General features: G+C 44.8%; 1 protein-coding gene across 2 annotated transcripts in view; it reads right to left on the bottom strand.

Moving 5' to 3' along the window:
* Positions 1–1,472: 1,472 nt before the first annotated feature.
* Positions 1,473–26,720, bottom strand: part of LOC128747489 (peroxidasin homolog) — a 36,039-nt gene continuing 10,791 nt past the window's right edge. Inside the window, exons 2-23 of one of the 2 annotated variants that reach the window (XM_053845409.1) lie at positions 25,682–25,753; positions 24,159–24,230; positions 21,851–21,922; positions 18,608–18,679; positions 17,198–17,269; positions 16,489–16,658; positions 12,953–13,070; positions 12,720–12,889; positions 12,041–12,313; positions 11,691–11,966; positions 10,511–10,623; positions 10,216–10,372; positions 9,421–9,529; positions 8,308–8,465; positions 7,129–8,135; positions 6,565–7,061; positions 6,363–6,497; positions 5,762–5,970; positions 4,603–4,720; positions 4,413–4,536; positions 4,099–4,212; positions 1,473–3,712 (exon numbers count right to left, since the gene is read on the bottom strand). In XM_053845409.1, coding sequence (XP_053701384.1) covers positions 3,557–3,712; positions 4,099–4,212; positions 4,413–4,536; positions 4,603–4,720; positions 5,762–5,970; positions 6,363–6,497; positions 6,565–7,061; positions 7,129–8,135; positions 8,308–8,465; positions 9,421–9,529; positions 10,216–10,372; positions 10,511–10,623; positions 11,691–11,966; positions 12,041–12,313; positions 12,720–12,889; positions 12,953–13,070; positions 16,489–16,658; positions 17,198–17,269; positions 18,608–18,679; positions 21,851–21,922; positions 24,159–24,230; positions 25,682–25,753 — 4,264 coding nt within the window. In that variant the 3' untranslated portion in view covers positions 1,473–3,556. The remainder of the gene's footprint in view (positions 3,713–4,098; positions 4,213–4,412; positions 4,537–4,602; positions 4,721–5,761; positions 5,971–6,362; positions 6,498–6,564; positions 7,062–7,128; positions 8,136–8,307; positions 8,466–9,420; positions 9,530–10,215; positions 10,373–10,510; positions 10,624–11,690; positions 11,967–12,040; positions 12,314–12,719; positions 12,890–12,952; positions 13,071–16,488; positions 16,659–17,197; positions 17,270–18,607; positions 18,680–21,850; positions 21,923–24,158; positions 24,231–25,681; positions 25,754–26,720) is intronic. The other variant, XM_053845410.1, reaches the window with a different exon arrangement.

The following is a 26,720-nucleotide window of genomic DNA, read 5'->3' as shown; positions in this document are numbered from 1 at the left end:
ATTCCATCTGCACAACTACTGTTTAGGCCAGAAATTGATTTAAAATACAGTAGAGCAGATGTGAGCACTGTTTGTTCTAAAAAAGCCTAATTCAAAATGAATTGGTTAAACTAGACAATTGTGACATTATTAGTATTTTCATCTATCTAAAAGAGCCGGTTAAAAAATCTCTGTTTATAAACAGAGTCTCTGCTGCGTCATTGCTAAAACCCCTCATAAAATAGTAACCAAAAGCATGTTTGTAACACCATTTCAACACCTGAAATAATATATATTCTTACCTGCACCTAAAAAAAGAGGACGACAGGTGATGGATATGTTCTGCTTCGAACGCACCACGAACTGCGGATGTTTATCTTTATTTATTTCATCCTGCATTTTTTTTGTACTGCCATTGAGATAAATTGTATTATTGTTGTGCATTTTTCATGTGTTTATTCCGTAAGTATAGGATTTTATTCATTAAAAAAAACAGTAAAAAAAAAAATATATATATTTATAGAATTTATTGCGTGTAAATTTCGACTCATAAGGTATAAATTAAATCATTAAACATATTTTGAATAGGGGTCAAACAGTGAATTTAGATTCAAATACAAAACCATGGAAAACTTTATCATTTGCAACAGATAAAAAGTTGAGCTGAGAGCTGAACCTGTTTCCCTGCTGCGGGACACACTCTTTCATTCTGGATGTGAAAAAGACTGAAAGCGAACTGGGCTCAGGTGTTTTCATTATAGGGGTAATACGTGGTGTATAATGTTTCACAGTGTCCGTCAAGTTCTAAATCACTCCCTAAATGGTCGAAACTTCTAAGTGCCCCTGAGCAAACGCTCCAGAGGTTAGGAGCTCCTGTCTTTTCCGGCCTGGCAACAAGATGAAGGTTCTTCTTTTCAAATCTGTGCAGACGCTGGAAACCTCATTTCCTGACCTGGACTTGTACCTGGAGGCTGCCTCCTTCTACAGACAGCACCGGGACCTTTGGGACGGCCGTAGGATGTAGCTGGAGACGGGGCCCGGGTGGAAGGTGGTGTTGTCATCACGCCTTCAAGCAAGACGTGCTCAGAGTTGGAAGCGTCCAGGTTTCTGAGGGGAAGACGGGCTTCCAGACGCGTGTTCGCAGACTGGTTCTGTGAGTGCATGGTCTGTCTGGAGGAACAGGAGAAGCCAAGTCAGCTGAGAAGTTGTCAGGTACCTGAAAAGTAGGTGAACGGACTGTGGACCATAAAACATACATAGTGTGACATCATCAGCAGGTGAGAATTTTCATCCATTTCTTGTTATTTTTGGATGTTCCTTATATTGTAAGGCTCATTCTGAGTTTGTGCACATTTCGGGGGCATTGTAAAGGACTGAAAACTGCAAGCATCATCTGTACTGTGTTATTTGCTCTGGATTTCTCCTTCGGTCAATGATCTAAACAGCATCACAAACACAAATCCAATGTAGTTATTTTTTTATTTATTGTCGAGAGGCATACATTACAGTGCAAACCATTCTTTGGCAAACATACAATACGAACGTCATGACAGGTTCAGGTGTATATCCACTTTGACCTCGGCGTCGGTGGAAGCACGTTCAGTCTTGCAAAAGCAGAGCATTCCACCGACACGCTATTTTTAGGAGGGACATGTCAAAACTAATACAATGACGACAACATGCGGAATAATCTCATCTGGTAACAAAGACAATCTCACAGTGGTTTGGCAGCCTAAACTTGGGACAATGAGCCAAAATGCATTGATGCTGTTACTTACTGAATAATAACTAATATAAAAATACTATATTCTGTTTAAAAAAAAAAAAAACCATGACTCGTATATTCATCTGCAGTCCTCAATGAAATTGCTGGTTAAATATGTGAGCGTGCAGCGATGGTCACTTTTCACTTCTGAGGAAAAAGTATAGGAAGAATACAAGGCAAAATAAAATAGGAAATATTGCCAAAAGTAAACAAGTTTCTGTTACGGGGTTGCAGTGTTGAGGGAAGCAAGCACCAGGCTGTGAGTGAGTGGAAGCTACAAACCTATCCAAACCCATTAGATTACTCATCCCGCCAGTGTGTCTGGATCCGCTGGCTTCTCCGAGTCTCTCCCGGATGACAGAGCCCGGGAGAGTCCAGACACACAAGGTCAGTCACGACCCAGATTCAGGCAACACAAAAGATGAGAACACCACTCATCTGCTCCCAAAGAACCCACATCGATTCAGTCAGCCGGGTTCACTAAGTGAGTGAAGAAGGCAATATGACACAAATACTACACAATAGCACCCATATGGTTGTCGGAGTACAAACAAGCATGTGAGGTTTTCGACGTCTCAGTACACGAGTACACACATTTGCATAGTACAAAAGCCGTTGAGCTCTATATTTACGAGGACATCTGTACAACCTGTATTTACACACATTTGCACAGATGTGGACGTGTGGCGGGTTCACCCATGTGATCATTCGTTTGAAACCTAATGTGTCTTCTAGGCCGCACAAATCCTCGGTCACACCAGCCTCACGTACGCCCTCATATGGCTTCCATTAGAGTGGAATGAGGGTCAGAGGGTGAGAGAGGCCCGTCCTCCACATACACACACACACACACTCGGCTGAATGACGTCACGCTGCAATGAAAAGTTTGGAGGCGAAACACAATCTGGGTCGACATGCTATGTTAATACTGCACCAGAGTTAATAACACAAAGGCAAAAGGTCGCCAGCATCGGCGTGAAAGTCCTTCAACGGGATGGACTGGGTGGGACGAAGACTAATACTAGTGTGTGTTTGTGCGGTCGGTTCTGTGGCAGATATCCGGGCCAGCACACACCCACCTGTACGAATCAAAGTGATTCTACTGCACTCAAGAGGGAAACGTTTGGGTTAAAAAAAAAAAAAAAAAAACTCAGTAGATAGAGACAAACATTTTCAAAGGGCTTCACATTATGTTCAAATGCAGGCATTTTTTTTTTTTTACAATTCCTGTCTGGAAAGAGAAACCTCACTAAAAATCACTGCTCAGTCCTGAAGGAGCAAGAAACACACACACACACATATATATATATATATATATAGTTTGCTTTCCATACAAAAGACAATACTTTGAAGGTTCTTTGTTAGTGATTAAATCATTCATTTATAAACAAAGCGGGTAAAATAGCACCAGTATTCGGCATCTCTAACCTGAGAAATATCTGTGAGAAAAAACAAAAACGGCCGCCTCCTGGTACTCCGTCCCTCCCTGGTTCCGTCACTGCGCAGAGGATCTCGATGTTCCACTTTCAGGGAAAGGAGAAGAAGTTGGCCCAACTTGTTTACGATCCACATATCCGTCTGCCCGTCGGAATAAATCCGTTTAGTGATTGCTGGCAAGGAGCCAGCGGATTTATACGTCTCCGGTTCAGGCAATGAAAACATAAAAAAAAAACCTCCCCTGATCATAGGAAATGAATATAAAATAAAGATGAGGCTATAGGGTCTGATGAGGCTATTGATGGTCAGCCCAGCGTGCACAGTCTCGTCCCGTCCGGATGTCTGTGTGCGAGTTTATCGGCGCGTCCGACAGGCTCAGCCGTGGCGGACGCTGGATTGTCGCTGCTGCTTCTTCTTCTTCTCGTGACTCGCCTGTTCCAGACACACGGGGCAGCAGGAGCCTTTTAGCTTGACCGGCTGTTTACAATCTGTGGATGGACAGGACTCCACGAAGCAGGTCACTTGGGCATCCTGGCAGGAAACAGATTATCATGTCAGAACCTCCGAACAAGAGAGCAAGCTGAAGCGTGTGGCAGTGCGCCAGACTAAACTCAGGATTAGTGTGATCGTCGACGGGTCACCGACTAGCTACGGTTCGTCGTCTAGTCGGCATATGACGTGAACGGGTAGACAAACCATTTTATTTGCTGAAAATGTGTGTGTCCTTTGATGCGGCCTTTGATGTGTGAATCGTTTTGTCTTATGCATTTCTTCTCTTCTCTGTGACAAATTTGCGAGTCGACTGTTGACGACTACGTTGTCTAGTCAGTGCAGCCGAACATGGAACTGTGCATACACACTCAAGGGTCTCGTTCGACCCTGAAAGATGAGCAAGACATGAAGTCTGCGGAGCATACTTTGCATTCACATATGGTGCAGGGGTCGTTCTTCCAGCGCTCCCCGTCCGTCCGCTCTCGTCCCTCGTTGTCAGTGCAGTCGGTCTTGCTCAGACGGGCTTCAAGTCTTTTAATCTGCAAATTGGACAGGAAAGGAAAAGTGGAATCATATGTGGTGTAATGTACTGAACACGAGGCAGACCAGGCCTGACATACACCTCCATGTTACCTTAGAAACTATGAAGTTAGAGACACATTTTTGAAGATATTTTTTGACCATTTCTCTCAAATCTCGACTGTTCTTCGGTGACAAGAAAAGAGGGGGGAACTCAAACCTGCTTTCGTAAACTGGTGATTGTCTTCTGCATGTCCAAGACGAAGTCCTGGAACTCGTTGTTCTCAGTGCTTTTTTTGGATGTCACAGTAACATTGAGACGTTCTCTGGTCTCCAGCACAGTGCTGCGAACAGAAGGGCGACTTGTTAACACACCTGATGTGAACGGTGAAATCACACCTGCGACTCACTTGCTGCTGAGGTCCTTGGTGTTGACAGCCGGCTGACTGTCTTTGTAACTGTACTCTGTTGACCTTCTCCCTCTGAAGTGATAGGACAGTGCGTTGAACTGGCCCTTGGTTCTGCAGTCTAATGGAGAGACAAAAAAAACTATAAGGAAAAGTCGCAAAATATATTAAATTCCGACACACTCTGCGTCTAAAGCGCCTTTAAAATGTCAATCTGATTTGAGTGCTGCGGTCAGGTGAAGGAAAACCTTGATCCTTTCAAAGCAGGGTTGCTGTAAATGGCAGCACATAACCGGTGATTAGAGCGAGACCTGGCTGCCTGGAGAAGATGTTATCGTAGGGAGAGGAGGAAAAAGGAGTGAGGATATTGTTTGGCTTCTCTCGCACAAAGTGGCCCTGATGCTGAACCTGTGTACGTCTGGGCCGCTTCCTGTGTTCCTGAACATCGAGCGGAGGAAAGGCAGCGTTGCATGAGATGCATGAAGGAAAACAGTGTATAGACTTAACCGGTAGATGGTTTTCAGTTGTTTGTTTCCTGCTGTTCTTTACTTTAATAGTTAATAGTTGACAGTAGACAGAGTTCTACGTAGACCAAATATGAATTAGAAGCATTGCTATAAATAAATAAATAAATAAAGCTGAAAAAAACGCATTAGTATAGTATATATAGTATAGTATTTTTTCTTCAACAATTTTAAGTGATGAAATACAGCTAAAATATCTTGGTAACAACACAACAAACAAAAAATAGATTTTAAAAAAATTATAATAAAAACGTGACTAAAAAAACTGAAAACCTTACATTAAAAATTATGCTCAAAATGTGGTGTATTATTAAGAATAAAGCCAAATAATGTCAATTAAGTAATAAAATTTACTATAAAAAGTATTTAAAAAATGATCAATTAATTAATTGGAGCTTAATATCATCAACAAAAAAAATACAATTTAATAAATGAACTTTTAAATATGAATGAAAAATTATAGATTATAAGAATGATGGTGGGGCCTTGGCCCCTTGAGTCAGGCAACGGCTTAAAGCGGATACAAGGTCATTTGTGTACAACTCCTTAAATAGACATTTAAATGCGTCTTTATGAGGCACATAATCTCAAGTGTACGCTCAGTGCATGAACAGGCCGAACAGACAGGCGAGTCGTACCCTCGCAGCAGTCCTGCCACATGCGCAGGTCGATCTGGGGGACGTCGTCACAGCTGCCGTAGCCGTGCGGAAGCTCTGCCACTCTGAAGACGTCGTGCTGGATGCGAGTGATGTTGTCTCCGTTGTCGCACAGCACTCGGGTCAGAGAGGCCTGCTTGAGCTGGGTCAGCTGCGCAGGGGTGAACACGCCGGGGTTCTCATACCAGAACCTAGTCAGGACACAGACTTGTTTCAACAACTTGGAGCAGGAGCTTTTATGCATCGCCCACTCACTTCCAAGTGAGGTTGGCACAAACATTGATACCCTGAATAGTATCAACACTCAAACTGATTCTATGGTGAGAATACCATAGTGTCAAAAAAATACGATCCTAAGTCTCCAGGGCTTTTGAAAATACACAGATATTTGGGTTATTTATTTTGTATTGAAGTGAAATCAGTCTTGTTTTTTATTGTCTTGCTTTTAATCTGATTTAATTATTTATTATTTAAAGCTATCACATTGAGTTGGCAAGTTTAGCATCATGACTCTTCCAAGTTTAACGTTAAAACCCAGTTCATCCTGGTGATATTTGCGATGGTGGCGGTGTGGTTTCTGTACCTGTCTCCGTCTCGCAGACGTTTGAACTGAGCTGCCAGCAGACACATGAGCGTCGGCCCCAGTCTACTTCCTGGAACCAGATCTTCGGCCATGAGAGCGGGGAAGAGGTCCACGTTCAGGGGGGTTCCGTAGAGTCTAGAAAAGACGACACATCAGAGGGTCAGGTTTGTTTATGAGTCGACAAGTGTCGTGTGTTTATCACCTCTGAAGCTTCTCTCGGACGCTGGGATTCTTGATCTCGTTCCTTAGGTCATCAAAGGTCTGAGCTGAGGTGAGGTTACAGAAGGTCCTGTAGTCGTTGTACGGGGGGATGCCATGATCCCGTCCCCGCTGTATATTCATGGCGGCGAGGTCCAGCGCCACTGCGTGAGCCATGGAGAACAGTCTCTCCGTCAGCTCGGTGTTCAGAAGCTGAGTGGACACACGCATTTTGCCGGCGACGCCGAAGAGCCCGCGAAGCAGCGGGTCGATCCCGCCTTCGTTCACGATGCGGAAGGGAGAGAAGAAAGCCCGGTGAAGAGAAATGTGTCCCTGAGGGATCGGCTGGAAATCCTCGTCCAGCCGGTACAGTATGGGGTTGATGAGGGTGTGGCCGAAACGAAACGCAGCAGTGGCGAAGGCGTTGAAAATTCCAGAGTTCACATTCGGGTCGTATCCCGCGTACTTGCCCATCATCTTTACGCCAGGCTCGCCGAGTATCTGGAGGGAGGAAATGAGAGTCAAGCGAATACATCATTATTTGGGAAAGTGAGGATAAATGACTCACTTTTGGCAGCCAGTGACTGTAGGTGATGTGCTGCATCTGCGCCCCGACAATCTTCCTGGCTTCATGGTAAATCGTGTCTCCGTCCCAGTGGGGGTTCAGCCTCAGCAGCTCTGTGGCGACTCGGTTATGTTCCCGAAACCACACTGTGTGCATAGCGGTCAGACCCAGCTGCTCGTTGGCGCGGTGGTCTCCCGCTAGGAAGCAAGGAATGGGACTCTCATTCTCGTCCCTCATGCACTCGGTGGGAGGCCCGGTGGCGAACGGCAGGAGGGGTTTCCCCGTCCTCTGGATGATGCCTTGCCGCAGCAGCCCCCTTTGACTGGCCAGATCCCGGATTTCATCGGACTCGTGCCGGGAACTGCCGTATACGTTGGAGGCGTCGATGTACGAGGTGAGCTGGTTGATCTGCTCCCGAGGATAGACGCTGTTCATGAGGAGCGAGGTCATCCCGCTGCCGCACACGGGGCTGGAGCGCACGAAGAACATGCAGCGGGCGCCGCTGCGGAGCTGCCGCTGATCGTTGGGGGGGAACTGGATCGGGAAGCAGGGCGGGTCATTGGTGCAAGCTTGGGCGCACAGCTGGCCGTCGGAGAACCGCGACTGGCTGAGCGCCGCCACGGTGGAGTCCAGATCGTGGTCAAGAAACTGACCCCACTGCATCAGCATGTGCGTGTACTGGTCGTCGGGGGTGATGGTCTCCGTTCCGATCATTATGGTGGACACGAGCCTGGGCAGCGGCAGCCTGAAGCCGTTATGCTGGCGCTCATTGGCGCCTCGCGGCAGGTTAAAGCCGTTATCGTAGACGGACTTCAGGAGTCGCTCGAAGGCTGTGAGCGAGGCGCCCCACATGGGGTGTTGAAGGTTGTTGCAGGTGCCGTCGTGCGTTCGGTACTTCTGGTGGAAGCAAATGTCGGAGCAGTTGTTGAAGCGCCGGTGGGCGGTGCAGCCAGATAGGTTGGCTATCACGTCCAAAAAGCGAGGGGACACAAGGTCGTTGTAGCGGAACGCTGTGAGAGCGGAAAAGCAAACGGTCAGAAGATCGATAAACCAGAGATCAACACCCTGAGATCAAAGGCAAGGACGGAAACAGATCGGGATAGTGACAAAACAGGAAAATGGACACATCGGATGCTTGGATCAGGTGCATAGGTGGAGGAAAACAGTTTCCTAAAGCCTCACCGGTTCCATTGGTGTCAACCATGAGACCTTGGTTGACGTGATTCTGGATCAGAAGGAGTGTCTGCTCGAAGATCTCCCCAGCTCGAGCTTGCTCCACGGTGTAGGGGTCTCGCGGGTAGCGGAAAAGAGCAAGGAGCTCCCCTGGGGTCCGAGGCTGACTAGAGGGATGAGGGTTGGAGGTGTGGGGAAAAGAGGGTGTGACAAGGAACACTGATGAAGGAGAGAATGTTCAAACCTATGCAGCGACATGTTGACATCTGTTCACGCAACACATTTGTGTCAGAATACTAACAAGTATACCAGTTGCACTCAGCAGCATGTGACACATGAGCCACCAGTTAAGGAGGAACTCTGCCTGTGTTTGCCATCAGAAGGGGATTTGAAGAACCCCCTCATCTGTCATGAGGTGACCGGAGTGTGAGGCAGTGTGTACTTGTGTCCTCTTCCTGTGCGTGTGCTTGTGTGGGCAGGCCACACGCGTGCCAAGAACAACACAACTGCAGACCACATCACTCAGCAGCACGGAAAACAACTCTCATGTAGAGGCGCCTACACTTGACACAGATGGAAAAAAAGTCATCATCGCTTCTACTATTGTCTCAATATGTTTTTTTTAAATCAGGAAATAGGTATTCTTCTTATGGGAAATGTCAAGTGAAACTAGTATAAATTCAAATAACCTTACTTATAAATTAAGGCTGGGACTTTACTCAAAACAAAAAACAATTGAAACAAAGATCTGCTCCACATTATACAGTATGATGCCAGAATATATTTATAAATCAAATAAGCAATGTATTTAAAAGCAAAATAATTTTCATGGTTTTGTTTTGACGGTCATTTTCACTTCATCCACATGTTCCTTTTATCTCTGGTGCTGTTGATATCAAATCCTCATGTCACTCTGAGCAAAAGCCAAAGATAGTCCAGGCAGCTCTAGAGTGACATTTCTATATTCAAGATTAGTGAACAAGCATCTGTCCAAAACACACACAGGGAGATGATTCAGTCTTGGCTGTGATGGTAGAAGAAACATGAAACGCTGCCAGTTATGAGGCCGATATTTCGATCCTGTGTTAGCTTACAGCCATCTGCGAGCTTGTCACATCTTACCCATCAAAGAGTCGTCTCCTTGTCGACTCGATTGCGCTGTCCACGTTTCGGATGGCCTGCTCGATCGACGTCCTCACGAAGGTGTCGCCCTCTCTGCTCACAGCTGGAACTGCGAGACGGAAATAAGGAGTCAGGAAAACGCTGTGCGAACAAGCTCCTGGTCATTTCTGTTTCAGCGTCCACCTGCGAAGCTCCAGTGAACACATTCCTGGCACCAGCCTTACCCCGGCGAAAACTGCACGACTGCGAGTCCAACAACAACTGAGCGCGCTGATATAGTTTATGGCTCCCGAGTTGAGGGCTGCGGTCTGATCTGAGTAATCTCAGCAAGAAAAAAACAACAACTGACAAAAGGAATCTGGGAGAAATGAATAACTCTGGGCGCTGCACTGAGAATATTTACACACCACTGACCAGATAATTCACCAAGATTCAGCGGTGGGATTACAGAATAGAACCAATTCAACAACAGAGAATGTTTTAATTTTCATTTCTGAGCCCGAAGTGAGCTGAGGAAAAATATCTTGAGAAATACTACAATCAGAGGAGGGACTCGGTTCATTGAAGTTTTATGATAAATTAGTAACAAGTTAATATTTGACACCACAATGAGCGAATTCATTCATTTAGTCACCTTGAATATGGATGTTTTGCTTATGAAAAAATAAGAAAAGTTAGATGTGATGGACAAATTATTTTTGACCCTTATTTAACCCAAATAAACCTATTTAAAGTCCCAGCCCGAACAGTATACAATTCTGAATGAGGTGTGCAGAGGAGTGCGATGGTCATTACCGTTGACGGTCAGCACCATGCCAGCAACCTGATAACCAATAGGGTTCCGGGCAACACATTCGTAGCGGCCAGCGTCAGCGGTGCCAACGTCCTTGACCTCCAGGTAGCCCTCCACGCTGATGTGGAACTTTCCACTCTCCGTCACCTGCACGCCATCCTGAGGAAGAGAGGCTGGGGGTCAAAGGTCACGGTACTGGGGGACCATCACATTCTCCGATCGACGGGCCGAGCGGCGAATGAAAGCAGCGGTGAGGCGCCGACGCCTTTCTAAAGCCCCCCGGACCGGACGTCTAACCTTGTTCCAGGTGAGGACTGGCTGTGGCTGACCCTGAGCGCTGCAGGGAATCTGGACGTCCTGGCCAGACTCCACCGTCATGTCCCTTGGAGCATTTGTGAAAACAGGCGTTACTGAATGAGTTAAACATACACACACATGCGCATGTGTTAATGATTATACACCGGCAGTGGACATGTCATTTTTAGAAGTCAGTCAATGCAGAAAAACTAAAAATCTCATTTTTTAAACTCCATTAAAAGGTCTGCAAAACATTATGCAGCTTTAAGTCAAAGTGCAGTTCAATGGAAGCTGAGTCCTTCTGAGGAAATTGTGCGTCCGCGACCAAAAACTGCTTTTGATTTGTGTCAAGAGGGTTTATTAGTGGCATTATTTCAAATTAGAAACATTAACTGAAATAAATGAGTCCCACACGCTCAAGTAGAGTCACATCCAAGTCAAACAGCTGTTGGTCATGAACGTACCAAATCAGAGCGCGGCCGACAATGTTCGGCATTGTTCTGCTGTGACTCACTGGCCGTCCGAGCCGCTCAGCAGCTGAGACCTTGCCGTCGCACCTGGGAAATCCCCGCTTTATAAGAGTCACTTTCAGAATCGCCGAGCTCTCATTACCCCACAGTAAATCGGTCTTTTTTTTGAAACGGTACACGCAGTTTCACTCCTCCTACATCGCAGCAGACACAGGTATGTGCCCACAACCTCTGGAACAGCAATAAAAGAGGAATTTGTTCATCCCTGCTTTCACTTTCCTGTAATGTGCAGTCTTTTCTCAGCACTCCAGGGATGAGACAGAGCAGCGATGCACACTTGTTGCATTTACAGTACCTCGGCAGTGAGGGGCCATTACGCAACATGTACTTTGTTCCATGTTAACAGCCATTACTACATGGAAAACATGGTGTCATCTCAGGATTACAGGCTGCCATACTTTACAGGCTAAAACCTGGCCTGTAATTTCAGCGACGCACACACCCTGTGGATTTACATTCGCCTAAGAGTGAGGGGACACCGGTTTACCTCATGTATAATCTGACGTTCTTATGAATGAAGTCACACAACAGTTTGACTAAAATAACCTGAAAATTGGGTTGATTTTATCCCATTAAAATCCTCAGTGTCATGACACAGAATATGCACAGCCAGATCAAGACAGCGTCTACCTGAGCCGCTGTGCTCTTACCTCGCTGCTGGATGCTGAGCTGCACCGCGATCCGCACCGTTCCCACAGGGCTGACTGCCTGACACTCGTACTGGCCCTCGTCATGAGCAGCCACCCGAGTGATCCGAAGCGTCCCGGAGGACAGCACCACGTGGCGCCGGTCCAAAGGTAAGGAGCTCCCTCCACGGGTCCAGGCGATGACCGGCTGAGGATTCCCTGTCGCCTCGCAGGCGAAGTCCACCGTGTGACCCTCGAGGACGGACTGGTCCTGAGGTGTGACGGTGAAGTGGGGCACAGCTGGAGAGGCAGCAAACACATGAAGAAACACGTCTCAGAAAAACCCCAAGCTCCACTAAGACTGGACCAGCCACCTTGCACGATGATGTAAGCGGTCGCATGGATGGTGTCCACGTTATTGGACGCGAAGCATGTGTACTGCCCGCCATCAGCCTGGACCACGTTTTGAATGTAAAGCCCTCCCGAGGGGGTGATGTTGATGCGAGCGTCGTTGGGGAGCGGGGTCCGGTCTCCTCTGGTCCAGGAGACTCTGGGCTGAGGTTGACCGGTCGCGCTGCACTCCAGCGTGACACTCTCGCCAGCCAGCACTTCGGTGTTCTGTGGCTGGATCACAAAACTTGGCCTCGCTATGGTCAAAGATGGAAAAAGAAAAATGTGAGTCAGACTAAAACAGAAAACCCTTGACGCTACTTAAACTCCTGGCCATATTTGGCAAGTGACAGTAGAGTCGGAGGCAAGTATGTACACAGTGGGAGCCTAAATGTTTACAATCACAGAGACAGGAAACGGACAACAACTGCTCCTAACAGGGGAGGGGGCTGCGCAGCAGAGCCACCCATTACCCTGGTGATGACCCCAGTTCATCTCCTTCTTAAGGCTCCCACAATTGCCCCAATAACACGCCGGCTTACAGTGTGTGAAAGTTCCCATCTCCACCCTTGGTCTCCGGTAGTTCAGGTGTTTTGACCTAGTTGAACAGTGGACTAAGCAAATGCTGCAACTTTTACGACAGCTACACTTTACAGTACTCACAGGGAGCTCCGAAGTATCTCAGCGTGACTTGTGAGGTCTTGACCTCTCCGGCTACATTTTTGGCCATGCACTGGTAGACTCCTTGGTCCGTCTCCCTGGTGTCTTGGATCATCAGAGTCCCATCCTCGAGCAGGTTCAGCCGACTGTCATCGCGCATATTCAGAGCATTGCTGCAGACGGAACAGTGAGGTTACTTCACACTTCAAATACTACATTAATGAAGCGTTTCATACTTGTTCCTGAGCCAGATGATTTGTGGTTTTGGGTTGCCTTCTGCCCTACATGTAAAGTAGACCGTGTTCCCCGAAGTGACGTCAACGTCCTGGGGCTCGGAGGTGATCCTGGGGACCTCTGGTTAGAACAGAATTATGAACGTCCAGTCAGAGAGGGGCGAAGAGCTTGGACCAGGGAGACTCAAAAACATTTCAACAGACGGTTTTAAAGCCAAAAAAGAACATTTTATCTCATGGTAAGAACTGTAAAATGACTCGAATAAGCAAACTAAGAGGATAAATCTGAACTTTGAACTGTTCTACAAATTTACATGAACACACATTCACGACTGGACTTCAATAATTCAGTTTCTCTGCCAACTGATGAGAGCAATGTCCAGGTGTTTCTCGCTAGTCTGGGTCGGACTGAGCAGCCTGGTGGTCTCACTTGACAGCTGCATCATGGTTTTGAATTAGACTCGCTCTAAACATGTGCCACAACACTCCAAAAAGAAGCTTTTTAGTTGAAATAAAATGGTTTTCCGGCTCATTTTCTAATGTGATAAACACTGAAGAAACCAGGCTGCAGAAGCATGCATGAGTCTTGAGCTGTGAAGCTTGGCTACACTGACAAATCAGCTGTGTTTGGGCAGCCCTAGTGCGTGTGAAGGCCCGGCTATTTTCTTCGATGTGGTGATGTTCAAGTCAAATCTTGTCTGTAGCGACACAGTCATCAACACAGGTTAAGGAATAACAGTACCGGGACCATAAATAATGGGGTGGCAGGTCTATTGAGGGTCCAGGGCTTCACGCTCTCACATGTCAGGCGGACTTCAGCTCTGGACCCCGGGGGAGAAACTCAAATGACTCTTTAATTCCTGCCACTCTTTTCTAAGAAACAAGGTTAAGATACGGACTGATGCTGGAGTATTATAGAGCAGAAATCCACGTCTATAGTGAGTCCATATTCGGCTACGAAAAAGCAACCTGCACTTTTGAAATACTTCTAGAATGAAACCAACTTCATCACTAACCTTAAACGGTCTCACCCTCAGCCAGTCACACAGCAGCAAACTTGAATTGTTAAAAATCCAACTTGCTTCTCTGTGATATTGTGACCACATATATAAATGTATGTGGCTTCCTATGAAGAGTTTGACCACAGAGTTTCGTGACAGACCGACCTGTTAAAATGCAGCCTGTGTTTCTCTGACCACATCTGGTGGACACATTTCAACTTAGACTCAATTTGCATCCATGTGATGCGAGTTCATCTGTGCAGCACCAGCAGGAATTTCTTACCCCGTAAAAACAGATCAGAAACTGTTGTTACCCCATGTTAATTATTGTAGTTATAAAGTGCAACGGCCTGGAAACCTGTTGGTAGAAATGAAGAGAGCGTCTCGCCTCCCCGAGATGTTGATCAGATCATCGCAAGCAGGGTGGCTGTTTTGACAGCTGCAGAACAATGGTGTTTACGGGGGAAACACAGACGGATGTTTGGAATGACAAGCGCCTCTTTCCAGCAGATTTTCCTCCCATGCTGCAACGCTGCAGACTCAGATGAGGTGACGCAGGTTAGAGTGAGCAAGAGCGGGCAAGTCGGGGCCAACAAATTAGCTGCTGGGATTAAAGTGTGGTTGAGTTACAGCTGCATGCCAGGCTCGCACTTCCTGACGCGGAGCAGTGAGAGCTGCGGGACACACTCGCTGCTAACCACCTGTTCCTAAAACCATCTGAAAGCTAGCATGGACAAACAGTAACAGGATCCGTCTTCCCAAATTGGTGCGACACACTTTAAGATGTTTTTTTTTTTTCTTTTTTCTGAAACTGAAAGTGGCTTTGCTGCAGCGATTTGGCAACACGACACCCTCGCTCTGATGGTGGAACAGTTAGACTGAATGAAGTGTTGAAAGGCTTGAGAACGTTTAGATTTCACGCTTATGACTTCCAGTCCAGTGCGCGCTAAACGTCAGTGAAAAAAGCCAATCACCAGCGCGTTCATAAAAGCAGCGCGCAGCTGCTGCAGGTGGGGGTCTGCTGGAGGAGGGGCCTGGGACACATCTGGTGGTGTATGAGCAGCGAAACAGCTGCAGACATCAGACACAATGAGAGGAGACACCTGTGTGAGCGAGTGGGTGGGTGAGACAGGGTGACTGAGCTCTGCGACAGGTAAACAAATGGGCAGTGGTTTAGGGGCCTCTGCTGCAAGCAAATGATGTAACTGTGACTTGGCACAGTTACTTCTATGTAGTCTGAGAAAAGTATGTCTCTGGCCTCACGACTTGCTTCCAGCTGGATTTCTCCTCCCAGGAGAATAAGCACAATAAATGATCTGCTTCCTTCATGTCTTATCAACGTGGCTTAAGATCACCACAGCTAGCTCCCTGCCTAGCCACTCTCAACACTCATCGGCTTCTTACTTTGACAGAGTAAGGTACTGCTTTTCATTGAGTCCTATTAAAGAGAACTGTAGCAGTACTGCTCTGAAGCCAAGGGGTTTCAGCCTCAGCGCTGCGTTGGTGTCGTAAGGAAGTAGGGACGACCTTTGAACTTTGCTGGGCAGTATCTTACTACGCTGTCATGTTTGTGTACTTCGCCTCACTGCCATCTTTAGTTTGGTCTCCAAGCGTATTTCATAGTTTTTAAAAATTTGAAACATAACTATAACTGAAAATATAGTGCAATATTTTGACAAATAAAAACAAGACTAAATGGCTGAAAAATAAAAAAGTACAATAAAATGCCTCTTATTTGAATATCATCTTCACTTCAGCCACATGTCACTTCCAGTCTTGCATTCTTTAGCGCAGCTTTGGAGTCTGACACAGAGGAGGAGACAATGGTTGGTGTTACACCGGCGGATTCTGCACCCCTGCCGAGCACCGTGTCCCAGCTCAGCAGGAAATACATCGCAAAATAATGTATTTTTTAAATAATGAATGCACGCTAAAATCACTTCAGTGATGAGTTTAAATTACATTTTATGCTCATTTGCTATCAAACATGTTCTATTTCTGTATTTGCTAGAGCTTGATTTTCATTCTGGGGACTTAGTAAAGTGAATATCTCAAGAAAACAATGACATTTTAAGGTAAACCATGCACTCATCAAACACGGCAGTAATAGTCTGTAGTCACTGAGTTTGTGTTGCCAAAATCGTGGTGAGAAGGTTAAACAGAATTGTATTACGAAAAAGCGAACGAAATAGAATTTTCAATGAGTAAAACTGGACTCATGGATGGATGACTAGACTAAAAATACATACATTCCAGTCCATGTTGCCTAAGTGTCTGTCTGAACCTGCCTCAAGACAGATACTGTACTTCCAGGTAACACAGACATTTATCTCTTCAGAAGAACTGTCTCCGTGACAATGGCTCTTGACTGAACCCACAGTTCATTGTTGGGCATTTCGGCACATTATTGTTGTATTTTTTATTGTTAATAATCGTGAAGCCTGAGTTACCAAACCTTTCACCTTTTTCTTTCCATCACCCAAATATCTAAACACAAAGAAGGGAGAAAAAGAGACAAAAAAAGACTTCATTCCATACCACAGTTGAGCTCCTCCGCGGTGAGCGTGGCCACCGATCGTCCCTGCAGACGGCTGGGATAGTCACAGGTGGCGGCAGCTTGAGCATTCCCTGACTCGGCGTACTGCTTCAGCAGGTCAGCCAGCCAAAGCAACTCGCAGTCACAGTTTAATGCATTGGAATCCAGCCGCCTTTACACATAACATGGAGACACAAAGGGAGCATTTAGCCCTAATATGTAAATTGGATAGCTAGACTCTGGCGGATCGTGCACTGAAACACGTCTGGCGTGGCTCGTGGGAGCAGAGCTCCGTCTAGAAAGAGCAGGTTTTATCCCAGCTTGGACTTTGCAGTTACATGACATTGACACTTTGCTTTTTCACCATTTGAGGTGGCCGCTTTGCGGCTTCAACTGCAGTTCTATTCTTTTATTTCAAGACAAGAACTGTGGAGAGTCTAAGAATGAGAGATTGACAGGAGCACTTTTATCACTGCAATACCTGCTAATGTGAACGGCAGGAGACCCTAATAGAGAGCAGGATATGACAAGCTCCTGGCCGCGTGTCTGACAGAACTCCACTGTCGGCCAAAACAGTGTGAGAGGAGCGCAGTGTTGTTGCACGTGGTATTTAACTGATGAACAATTGATACTTGCTGTAATAGCAGCCCGGCGGGAATTAAATAAAGACTTGATTTGTCACACAGCTGTTTCAGGAGCTGGCTGACTTACAGTCTTTTCATGGCCTGCAGATGAGAGAAGGTTCCTGGTACCAGCTGGGTGATTCTGTTGTTGTGCAGGAACCTGAACACACACACACACACACACACACGTATCAGTCATAGCTGCTCAAAATAGGTCAACTGCAGCTGGAGCTGACAGACACAGTCAGGAACAAATATATTGTTTTTCCAAAGATTTGTTGCTAAATCCTAACAAGCAAGAATTGAGAAATTAAATCTAGAGAGAGAACATCGGGTCATTGGGGGCAAATAGGAACCAATGGCTGCACTGCTGCCTTTAAAAAATAGTTTTTACAGGTCTATGTAGCAACAATATATTGTACTCTTGATAATTTAAATTCTTATCACAACATCTACCATTTAAAAAAAGATGTCTTTTTATTGATAAAAAAAATGCCCATCTCAAAATAATATTTATAGTAATAATAATAATAATGGAGTTGAATTGGAATTGTTTTATACCCATGAAGTCAACAGCTGCATTTCTCATTTTTCTGTACATTAAAAAAGAATTGAGCCCATACGAACGAAAGAGCAGCCAAATTAGAATTAAGTTTAATATTTCTAATGGCAAAAATTCAGACAGCTCTTGCTCGGATGGTTGAACATCTAGAAGAGTCATTGACACAGAAATTTAAGACGAAGCAGACCTTCTTGATCATCCTCTAGTCACACCTTCAATGTGAAGCTGGTTGGTTTGCCTTCAACATCTCTGTTCCATCACTGTCTCACCGGGCCACTCATTTCTGAGCTTGTTCTTTCTACTCATTCCCAATGTCGGGATCCTGTTGTGCATCACTAACCTAACACAGATGCCACCACGAGCAAGGAATCGACCACATCGCTGTTTAATCGAGTCCTTAAAAAACTTGTCCATCATGTAATCTGTCATTCTGTACCGTATCTGTTTCCGCTGCGCGGCTCTTTTCATGCTAACAACACCCAGATGTGTTCTTAACCCTAGAAGAAACACTGCAATGATCACAGCAGAACCAGAACAGTGGAACTGAAGCTGAATAAAAGTTAAAATAGGAGACAAAGTATTTCTAAATTAAGTAATTGTAGCCTCTTAAAAATATAAATGTATATGTATGACAATAATCGCAGCAAGTTAAGTACGCTGATGATGAACATTTTTTACTTATATATTTATTTTAAAAGCACTGGGGGAAAACCTTTCACTGATCTACAGTCATTTGAGCTTCAGATCAACTTGACATAGTTTATAAAAGCTAGATAACAAGACTGGTTCACACTCTATTGTAAGATAAAGCAGTATCAAGATTTGTCTTTATTCCCAGAGGGTCAAAGCACACAGTGTTCTTTCGTGAAGCAAGGTCGTCGTCTGCTGCTTTTGGTCCCACTTCAGTCAATGAAAGCAAATGGAGCTGGCACTTACAGCCGCTCCAGCTTTGGTAGATGAGTAAACGATTCTGGCTCCAAAGAATCGATGTTGTTGAAGTGCAGATACCTGGAACGGCAAGTCATAGACAAAGCATGAGGAGATTAGGGATCAGAGCGTGACAAAACACAAGTTCCAGTAGGGAGCAGGTTTAATCTGGGCTCACTGCTGAGAGCACGGCTGAGGGTGAATGAAGACGCCACGATGCTCAAGCTCAGGGTGCAAAAACCAGCTCATGCAAACAACAAATAAATCACACAGGAGGGAGAGAAGCACACAAATGCAAACAATGAGAGGGGAAATGTCAATGGAATTCAGTTGATATTCCCACAATCTGACTCCATCTGAACACCTTCAGCAACAGGGCGTTCGTAGGGTCCTCTTTGCTCCATCAAGACCAGCTGGGTGGGACTTCGGGTGGAGGCGTTCATGTGTCTTGCTCATGAAAGACCTGAGTGACAACAGTAAAGAGGGTCTGTTTTTGATCTACCTATCCATTAACCTCCCCTAGTTCTCCCCAAGAAGAAGAACTCGGTCATCCAAGAAAGCCATTGCATCACTGGACGCCCTTGGTGTCGTGTTCTTTGTACGACTAACTCACTAACTTTTTACCAACTGATGTCCTGTCTGAACAATCCTCTGTCCTGAAACTCAAAGCAATACTAAAGTGAAACACGGAACAGCTGTATATATGAAGTGGAGATAATGCGCTAATGTTTCCACAGAACATCTACAAGGGAGAGTGTGGTCAGATTCAAAGATAAGAGGAAGTTAAATAACAATGAAAGGATCTATTTTGACTTGTTTTGAAGTCCATAACGCCACAGCTAGCATACAACGTGTATGTTTGACAAACAGCATTTCTGAATCTATCACTGTAAATACTATTCTATTATTGTAAAAATAAATGAAAATTTATAAAGCATGTTCCATCTTGTAAACACTTAGTACATTTAACACATTAGTTTTTGACTTTATATTTGAATTGCAATTGGCCAAAATGTGGTGTGAGTCCTTTGATGTGTCCTTTGTGAAATAGTGCCATACTTTGCTTGCGGTGGTCAGATCACCTCAGACACAGTATTTCTCTCCTGTTACTGCGGAATGTACAAGAGAATGTCAAATTCAATAGTCAAGTATAGTCTACTAGTTATTGCAGTCTTAAATTAACCTGACTTTTCAGGAGACTATTCACTGTGAGGATCTATCACCCGTAACAAAAAAGATTTAAAAAACAAAAAAATGTTTATTTTGCATCAGTTTGACAATAGCACAATAAATCACAATGGTGGCTATATTCAAGTTTTTATATAGCTTAACAGAATTTAAACTTTATATAATATATAAAAATATTATCTATAATAACTTGTAACTTAATTTAAACTAAAGCCCTTTTAATGTCTTGAAAATATAAGACAATAGCGAAAAACATCCCTGAACAAAAGCAAACAGATGCTTTTGTTTGCTTTTGTACAGGGATTCCTCCATGTTTGTTGTTGTTGTTATCATCCTAGCTGCCATGTGTCGTGTGCATCAGTATATATATATGTATATATGCCCTCAACATCAAGAGGAACCAGCTGAGGTGGCTCGGGCATCTGATCCGGATGCCCCCTGGACGCCTCCCTGGGGAGGTGTTCCGGGCATGTCCTACCGGGAGAAGACCCCGGGGAAGACCAAGGACTCTCTGGAGAGATTATGTCTCTGGTCTGGCCTGGGAACGCCTCGGGTTCCCCCGGAAAGAGCTGGAGGAGGTTTGTGCGGATCAGGAAGTTTGGGCTTCCTTGCTCCGAATGCTGCCTCCGCGACCCGACTCCAGATAAGCGGCAGAAGAAGGTGAAGGTATATATAAATATATAGTGGTGGGACTTTTGTGTTTTTAAAGGATCAGCATATTGTGCTAAGCATTTTATTATTATATTTAATTTATTTCACAATAATTCCATGACATGTACCATTGTTATTGGTTCCACGAGTCCCAGCAGACCCTCAGGAAAACCGCTCCCCAGCAAAAAGGGAGGCTTCATTAAATAGGTGTACAATCTGCTTTTTGCCTTAAGATATCGGTCAACTGTTGCCGTGCTGATTTTTTTTTCCCCGGACATCTGACTTTGTGTTTTTGGGTGTTGGCTGAAGTATTTGTTGTAGGCAGGCCAGTAAAAAGAGACAACAGAGTCCAGAGAGGAAAAGTCGTGACGTTGCCAAGAATAAACTCATTTCAGAGTCACTTGATCATCACCCCTCCCCCTCTGGCAACTCATCCTGGGACCTGGTAGGGCAGCGAAGAGTAGGAAGAGGGACAACTTTCATTCATATTTCTGTCTGGTTTTGGTGGGGAAAAAAAAAGAATGCTCGACACAGCGAAATACAGAAAGGTCATCGAGTTTATCACTCCCTGCGCACACAAACATGACTCAAGACTCTGGCATCTGTGGGAACTAATAACGCAATGAGCCCCAGAACGTGTCACCCACATATAAAAACCTTCATTATCAGGGCAAATTCAAAACATGTGCCAGGCACCGTGCCCAGTGGGAGATGTGTGGAACCGACATTTGTTTTCAGCTCATGTCGTAAGAATGAGATACAGCGAGGCTCCTCCCGAACTCTATTTTTAAAGTGCAGAACCGTAACTACAGCTTCACTGGAAACAGAAAATATGGAACATGACTTGAACTTAAAACACTTGATTTTTATGTTGAAATTCCAACCCAGAACTGTTCAAAAGTAGCCCTGATGAGTCACAATAAATCATAACTGGGTCAGGTATTTTGTAAAAGCAAATAAATCAGAGTCACGTGACTAAAGGAGAGCAGAAGGGCGGCGGATTCACGGCGCAGAATAAACACCAAGCATCTGTCTGCAGCTCCACACAAGGAGCATGTTGCCAACACTTGGTTCCCACTGCTAAACGCCGCGCTGATGCATATCTGACAAAGTGGCCACAAAACATGCGATTCATGCACAGAGATCAAAGGGGTCAGCGCTGCAACGGTGGGTGCACACATGGCATGCGTGGTGAAAAGAAAAGTGGAGGCACACGGAGGGCAAAATGAGGCGACGAGGCTTCGCGTGGTGACAAAGAACTGGTTTCATCAGAGCACGGCGCAATTTAAAGAGATTATAACCGACGACTCCACAGTCTGGTGGTGGACGCAGCCGTGTTAGAAGGAAGCGGACAGACAGTGGGACAGAGCAGGAGGGGCGGAAGAAAGGGTGGCGAAGGTGATGGTCACTTACAGTTGCTCAAGAGACACAAGCCCCTTAAACGCTTGTCTGTCAATTGATTGGATTTCATTCTTGTACAAATAGCTGGAAGGAGAGATAATCGGCAACATTAGTAACACACACACACTGAATCACCTTGATTGTGTTTGGTTACCGTGGAAAGTACCTGATGAACTCACCAATGTTCTGATACGTATTAGCGAAGCACAGTGTTTGTCAGATTTGCCACTCGCATGGAGGTTATTTGACAATAATAACACAGTAATTGAGTCTCATAATTTCCAATGCCCACTAGCAAACTAGAGCATGATATCACATCATATTTTGGTCATAAAGTTTCTATATAACAATTTAAGATAACCACAAATATCGGCAAATAACTAGGCAAAATGATCGGCACTGTGCATCTCTAATAGGTAGTGTATCAGCTGTTGAGAAGGACAGAAGAAATGTGTGCAGAAGTTGGCGAGTGAATGCTGTTTTGCAGTGTTATGATCACATGAGTAGAGTTTAGTCACACCGGACATAATTCAAGTCAGACTCCCTGAGAACAACTGTGTCATGGAAGTCCAGACAAGCAACCTCCGAGGAAGAAAACAGATTTTTAAAAAAATATAAGAATAATAAAAGCATGACATCAGAAATTCCTTTGCATATTCCTCACTGACACAAATCCTTGCAGCGCGGGCATGTTCCCATACGTGTTGCGGAAATGTGACACTAGAAAAGCAAAGGCTCGCAGCTGTCTGACCTTTCATCTCCAGTCGTTTTACTTCACTTTCCGCCATCATGCTCGCGGAGAAGGAGATTGAGATAGAGATCTCGGAGTCACGCATGTGATGCTGAGCTTCGGAAAAAATAAACACCCTTTTCATCGGAGCATGCCGCTTTGGTTGGAGCCGTTTCAACGCTATCTGGTTTCTCCAAATAAAAAGCTCTCGCGTCAAAGGCAGAGATCAAAGGTCACGGATGTCAATGATGTTCAGCAATAATCCAGTCCAGATTACTTAATAGAAACAGATAGAAACACTCAATGATAGTGCATTAAACATGATAGCAACAGATGCAATTTAACTTTTACCACAGGATTTTTTTTTGACATATGCAGTATATTCATGACAAAAATATTTTTAAATTACACCCTATATTTTGCAATGACTAAAAAGTAGACATAATTTATGAAACATGTTATTTCGGTTTTTTTTTTCTTTCTTCATTTGTCAGATAATTTCTTATCTTAGATGATATTTTTGATATTTGTTTTTGATATTTTGATTTTGTTTGCATTTCATATCACACACATCCAAGTGTCGGTCGAGGTCTACTATCAAATGTTTACCATTTGGCTGAGCTCGCAGTAAACAGGTTAAATTACCTGCCAAATTGTTTTGTTTAAACCATTTTCACAGACAATAAGCTACAAATGATGTATTTCGAAAAGGCCATGATCAATTTGTAGTTTGTCACTAGGAGTTAAATCAAGTTGAAACTACTAAAACTACTGATCTACTAAAGCATGGCAACATATTGACACTTGTCAAACCATTAATTTATTAATTCCACATTTTTTTCTTTCATATATTGCAAAACTAAAAATATATCATGCAATGTTCATACAGTTCAACTAAAAAACCTAGTATTTAAACGTCTCTTGCACGTTGTTTAAGTAGTACATTGAGTGAATACAAACAGTCTGAATGCATGAGTGGCAAGAAAACCTTCCGTGACCCCGTCTGACCCCTGAGTTAGGACGGTCGTGGGAGAAGGCGCCGTTGTATAACTTAGGATAGGGAGTTGACTTGTCTGTGATTTAAAGCAAGTCGAAAGGTGCGACTAGAGATACAACAGCCTGTGGCTACACAACACTGAGTCAGCACGGGGGTGAGGAGTGGTGGTGGGCTGGGAGAGACTTTAGATAAACTTTAAAGACAGGCCCGTCTCTAATTAAACCTGCCCGTAAATAGCTGTGAATTACAGTGTGACGACACGGGATGTATGTCGGGAAGGGCTGTGTTCAAGGGTCATCGGCGTATTCGCTCCTGTAGCTCTAAACCAAACCTGAGTTCCGCAGAAGTTTCAGACAACAGCTCCGTCTGTGTCCAACAAACCACATCAGAGAGCGAGTCATCTATGCCGACGACGTCTAAGCAAACACAACATTAAGAAATTCCAAGGACTTGAGAACCTTTCGCCACAACAGACTGTCTAGACACGAAACAGATCAGAGAAAATCAGCAAAAAGCTCTTCTGCTGACTCAGCGCGTGAAAGACACGACCCGAGTACAGCATTGTATCCATCAAAAAGAAAAGGGAAACTTACAGATATTTGAGGTTTTCCAAGTCTTCAAACGCCCCCCTCGGGATTCGTCGGATTTGATTATTATTGAGGAGTCTGCAAAGAAAGCCGAGTCAGTGGGGCACTTTTATTGTCTGGTAACAAAGTGAGCGACCACAAAATTGCACGTCTGGCGATTTGGCGCGGCTGTCGATCAAACCACAGAGATATATTCTTGTAAATGGAATCTCTCACAACATGAAAATGGAGTAGCATGAAGTCATTATATTTCAGCAGACACGATGAATTCAATACCAATAAAATAGACACAGACAGTTTTGCGAAGGCATCCTTGAATTCAAAGGAATGATTTTGTTTGAGGCGAAAGGTGTGACGCTCAGAGACAGTAATAGATACGGACGCACGATAAGGCTTAGCCTAGCATTGTTAGCTAAACTGACGCTAGCTGAACGTAAAAAAAAAAAAAAAAAAAAAGGGGACGCAATGATGCTGATTTTTTGTGTGGAAAACAGAGCAACATCGGAAGAATAAAGTGATTTAAATGATCCTTGCTAGCCTCCTGATGATGCGACATAAATATAAATATCAAATGTAATCCTGATCAGCGCGGCATCATCATCGCATTCATATTCGCGTTGATCCATTAGGTAACCAATTTATTGGGGCACGCCTATACAAAAGGTCTCCCAAGGATAAAAATATTTGATCTATTTTGAAAAATTACAAAAAGTTGGCGCAATTTTTTTTTTTAATCCATCATCCAGTTGAACAGAAACCTATTTCGGGGACAAAAAAGTGAAGTTATGGAAATAATTCTGTTCAATAGGAACAAAAATCTCTGGTGTGAATTCAGACGGTGCTCCTTGTGTCAATCCAGAATCATGGTCCCAATAAGCATCGTTCTTAGCCGCGCATGTGTATCGTCCAAAGTACGGTACATTCACACTGGAACAACATGATCTAATGTAGTAAAACTATTCTACAAGTGTATGACAGCATAAGAGTTTCTTACTCGCACGAAAGTCCTGACAATAAACATGGACCAGCCATATCATTACAGCTGCCTGATAAAATGTTCCAATTGTGCATCCAAAACCTCCACTCTCACGGGTTATTCTTGGCCATCGCTGATCGAAAGTGGCAGCAGTTACTACACATGGCTGTCCACTATAAACCTAAACATCTTCGCACACAAGTCTCAAATCACAGAGCTTCAAAGAACAGGTAGTGGAGAGGCAAATATTGAAATAAGGTGAGGTGCGATCCACAAATGAAATCCGGGTTTGAGCGTGTGAATCCACCAGCTATTGACCTGGACAGACGATGGCTGCCCACTGTGGGAAAAAGAAATTCCTCACCGATGCCGCTGCTGACCTACATGTGTAAAACCACAAGAATTCCCCTGCACGTCTAACACAAACAGAGGAAGTGACAGTTGTTCAGGGCGAGCGCCGCTTCAAGTGCCTCCGACCGCCAGCAGGGTGAAAATCTTCCGACCTTTGATGAACATATTTGTTTGTGCATGAGGAACCAAGGCAAAGACTCACAGTGTGTTGAGGCTCTTCAACCGTCGGAACGATCCCGGCTGTAAATCCTTGATTTTGTTGAACCTCAGGTCTCTGGAAGAGAAGACATTGTGTGTTGAAGGCAACTTTTAGTGTCAGGTTTGTTGACACTACTTTAGCTGACACACCTTAAAAGATAAAGAGAAGTTTATTTAGGTGGGTTTGGTGAATCCATACAAGGCTCCTAACAAAGAAAATGATGTTATACAACTGAGTGATTTGGCTGCCAGGAGACTGATAAAGCACTGAGAAATTCATCACCCTCCTCCTGCAAGATAACCTCCCACAGTAACATGCAGCGCTGTGCACGAGCATTCCTGTTGGCTCCAGACTCCACTCCGTAATAATGCAAAACGCTCAAGACAAAAAGGCTCTTCACCACAACTCTGGTTCTGAATTCCACCCCGATCCCGCAGAGGAAATCAAGTTTATCAGCCGTATTTCATCACAGAGAACAGCATATGTGCGTTTATGAATCGTACCCCTCTTATATTTCGGTGAAACTATATGAGCCAAATAACAAAATGAACTGATTTCATAGCCAGTGAAATGTTTATGAGACGGTCAGCCTGTAAAAGCTGCCACATATGGATTCAATCAGCGTCTTTCATATACTGGTTTCCTTTTTCTGAAGAGTCCAGACTGAGAAACACGCCTTTGTTCTTCGCATCCGTTTTTAATACCCTCATTGAGAATCACTAAAACATAATTGATGGGCTGTTGCTACTGAAAAAGTGTGGCGCATGGGCAGCACATGCAGCCACATTCATTGTCAGGGAAGGTGAAGGGTCGCCATGGAGGGAACAGGGATCACTGCGAGGTGAAGAGGTACACCGCCTTCAGGGAAATATCTCTCTGAGTGTTTGGGCCCGGGGTGGAGAGTGCGCTTCCCAGGCGTGCTGAGGCGAAGGCTGTCCTGCCTACTGCCTGCAGCCGAGAGGGGTGAGGGCACGAGGGGAGCAGGGGGGAAGAATCGCAGGTTCAAGCAGCACTTCTACATGACAAAGCATGGAATTTTTTC

This window comes from Synchiropus splendidus, chromosome 16 (genome assembly GCF_027744825.2).
Source record: "Synchiropus splendidus isolate RoL2022-P1 chromosome 16, RoL_Sspl_1.0, whole genome shotgun sequence".
Taxonomy (NCBI): domain Eukaryota; kingdom Metazoa; phylum Chordata; class Actinopteri; order Syngnathiformes; family Callionymidae; genus Synchiropus; species Synchiropus splendidus.
Note: the sequence above shows the minus strand (reverse complement) of the source record. Positions and strands in the feature narration are given on the sequence as shown.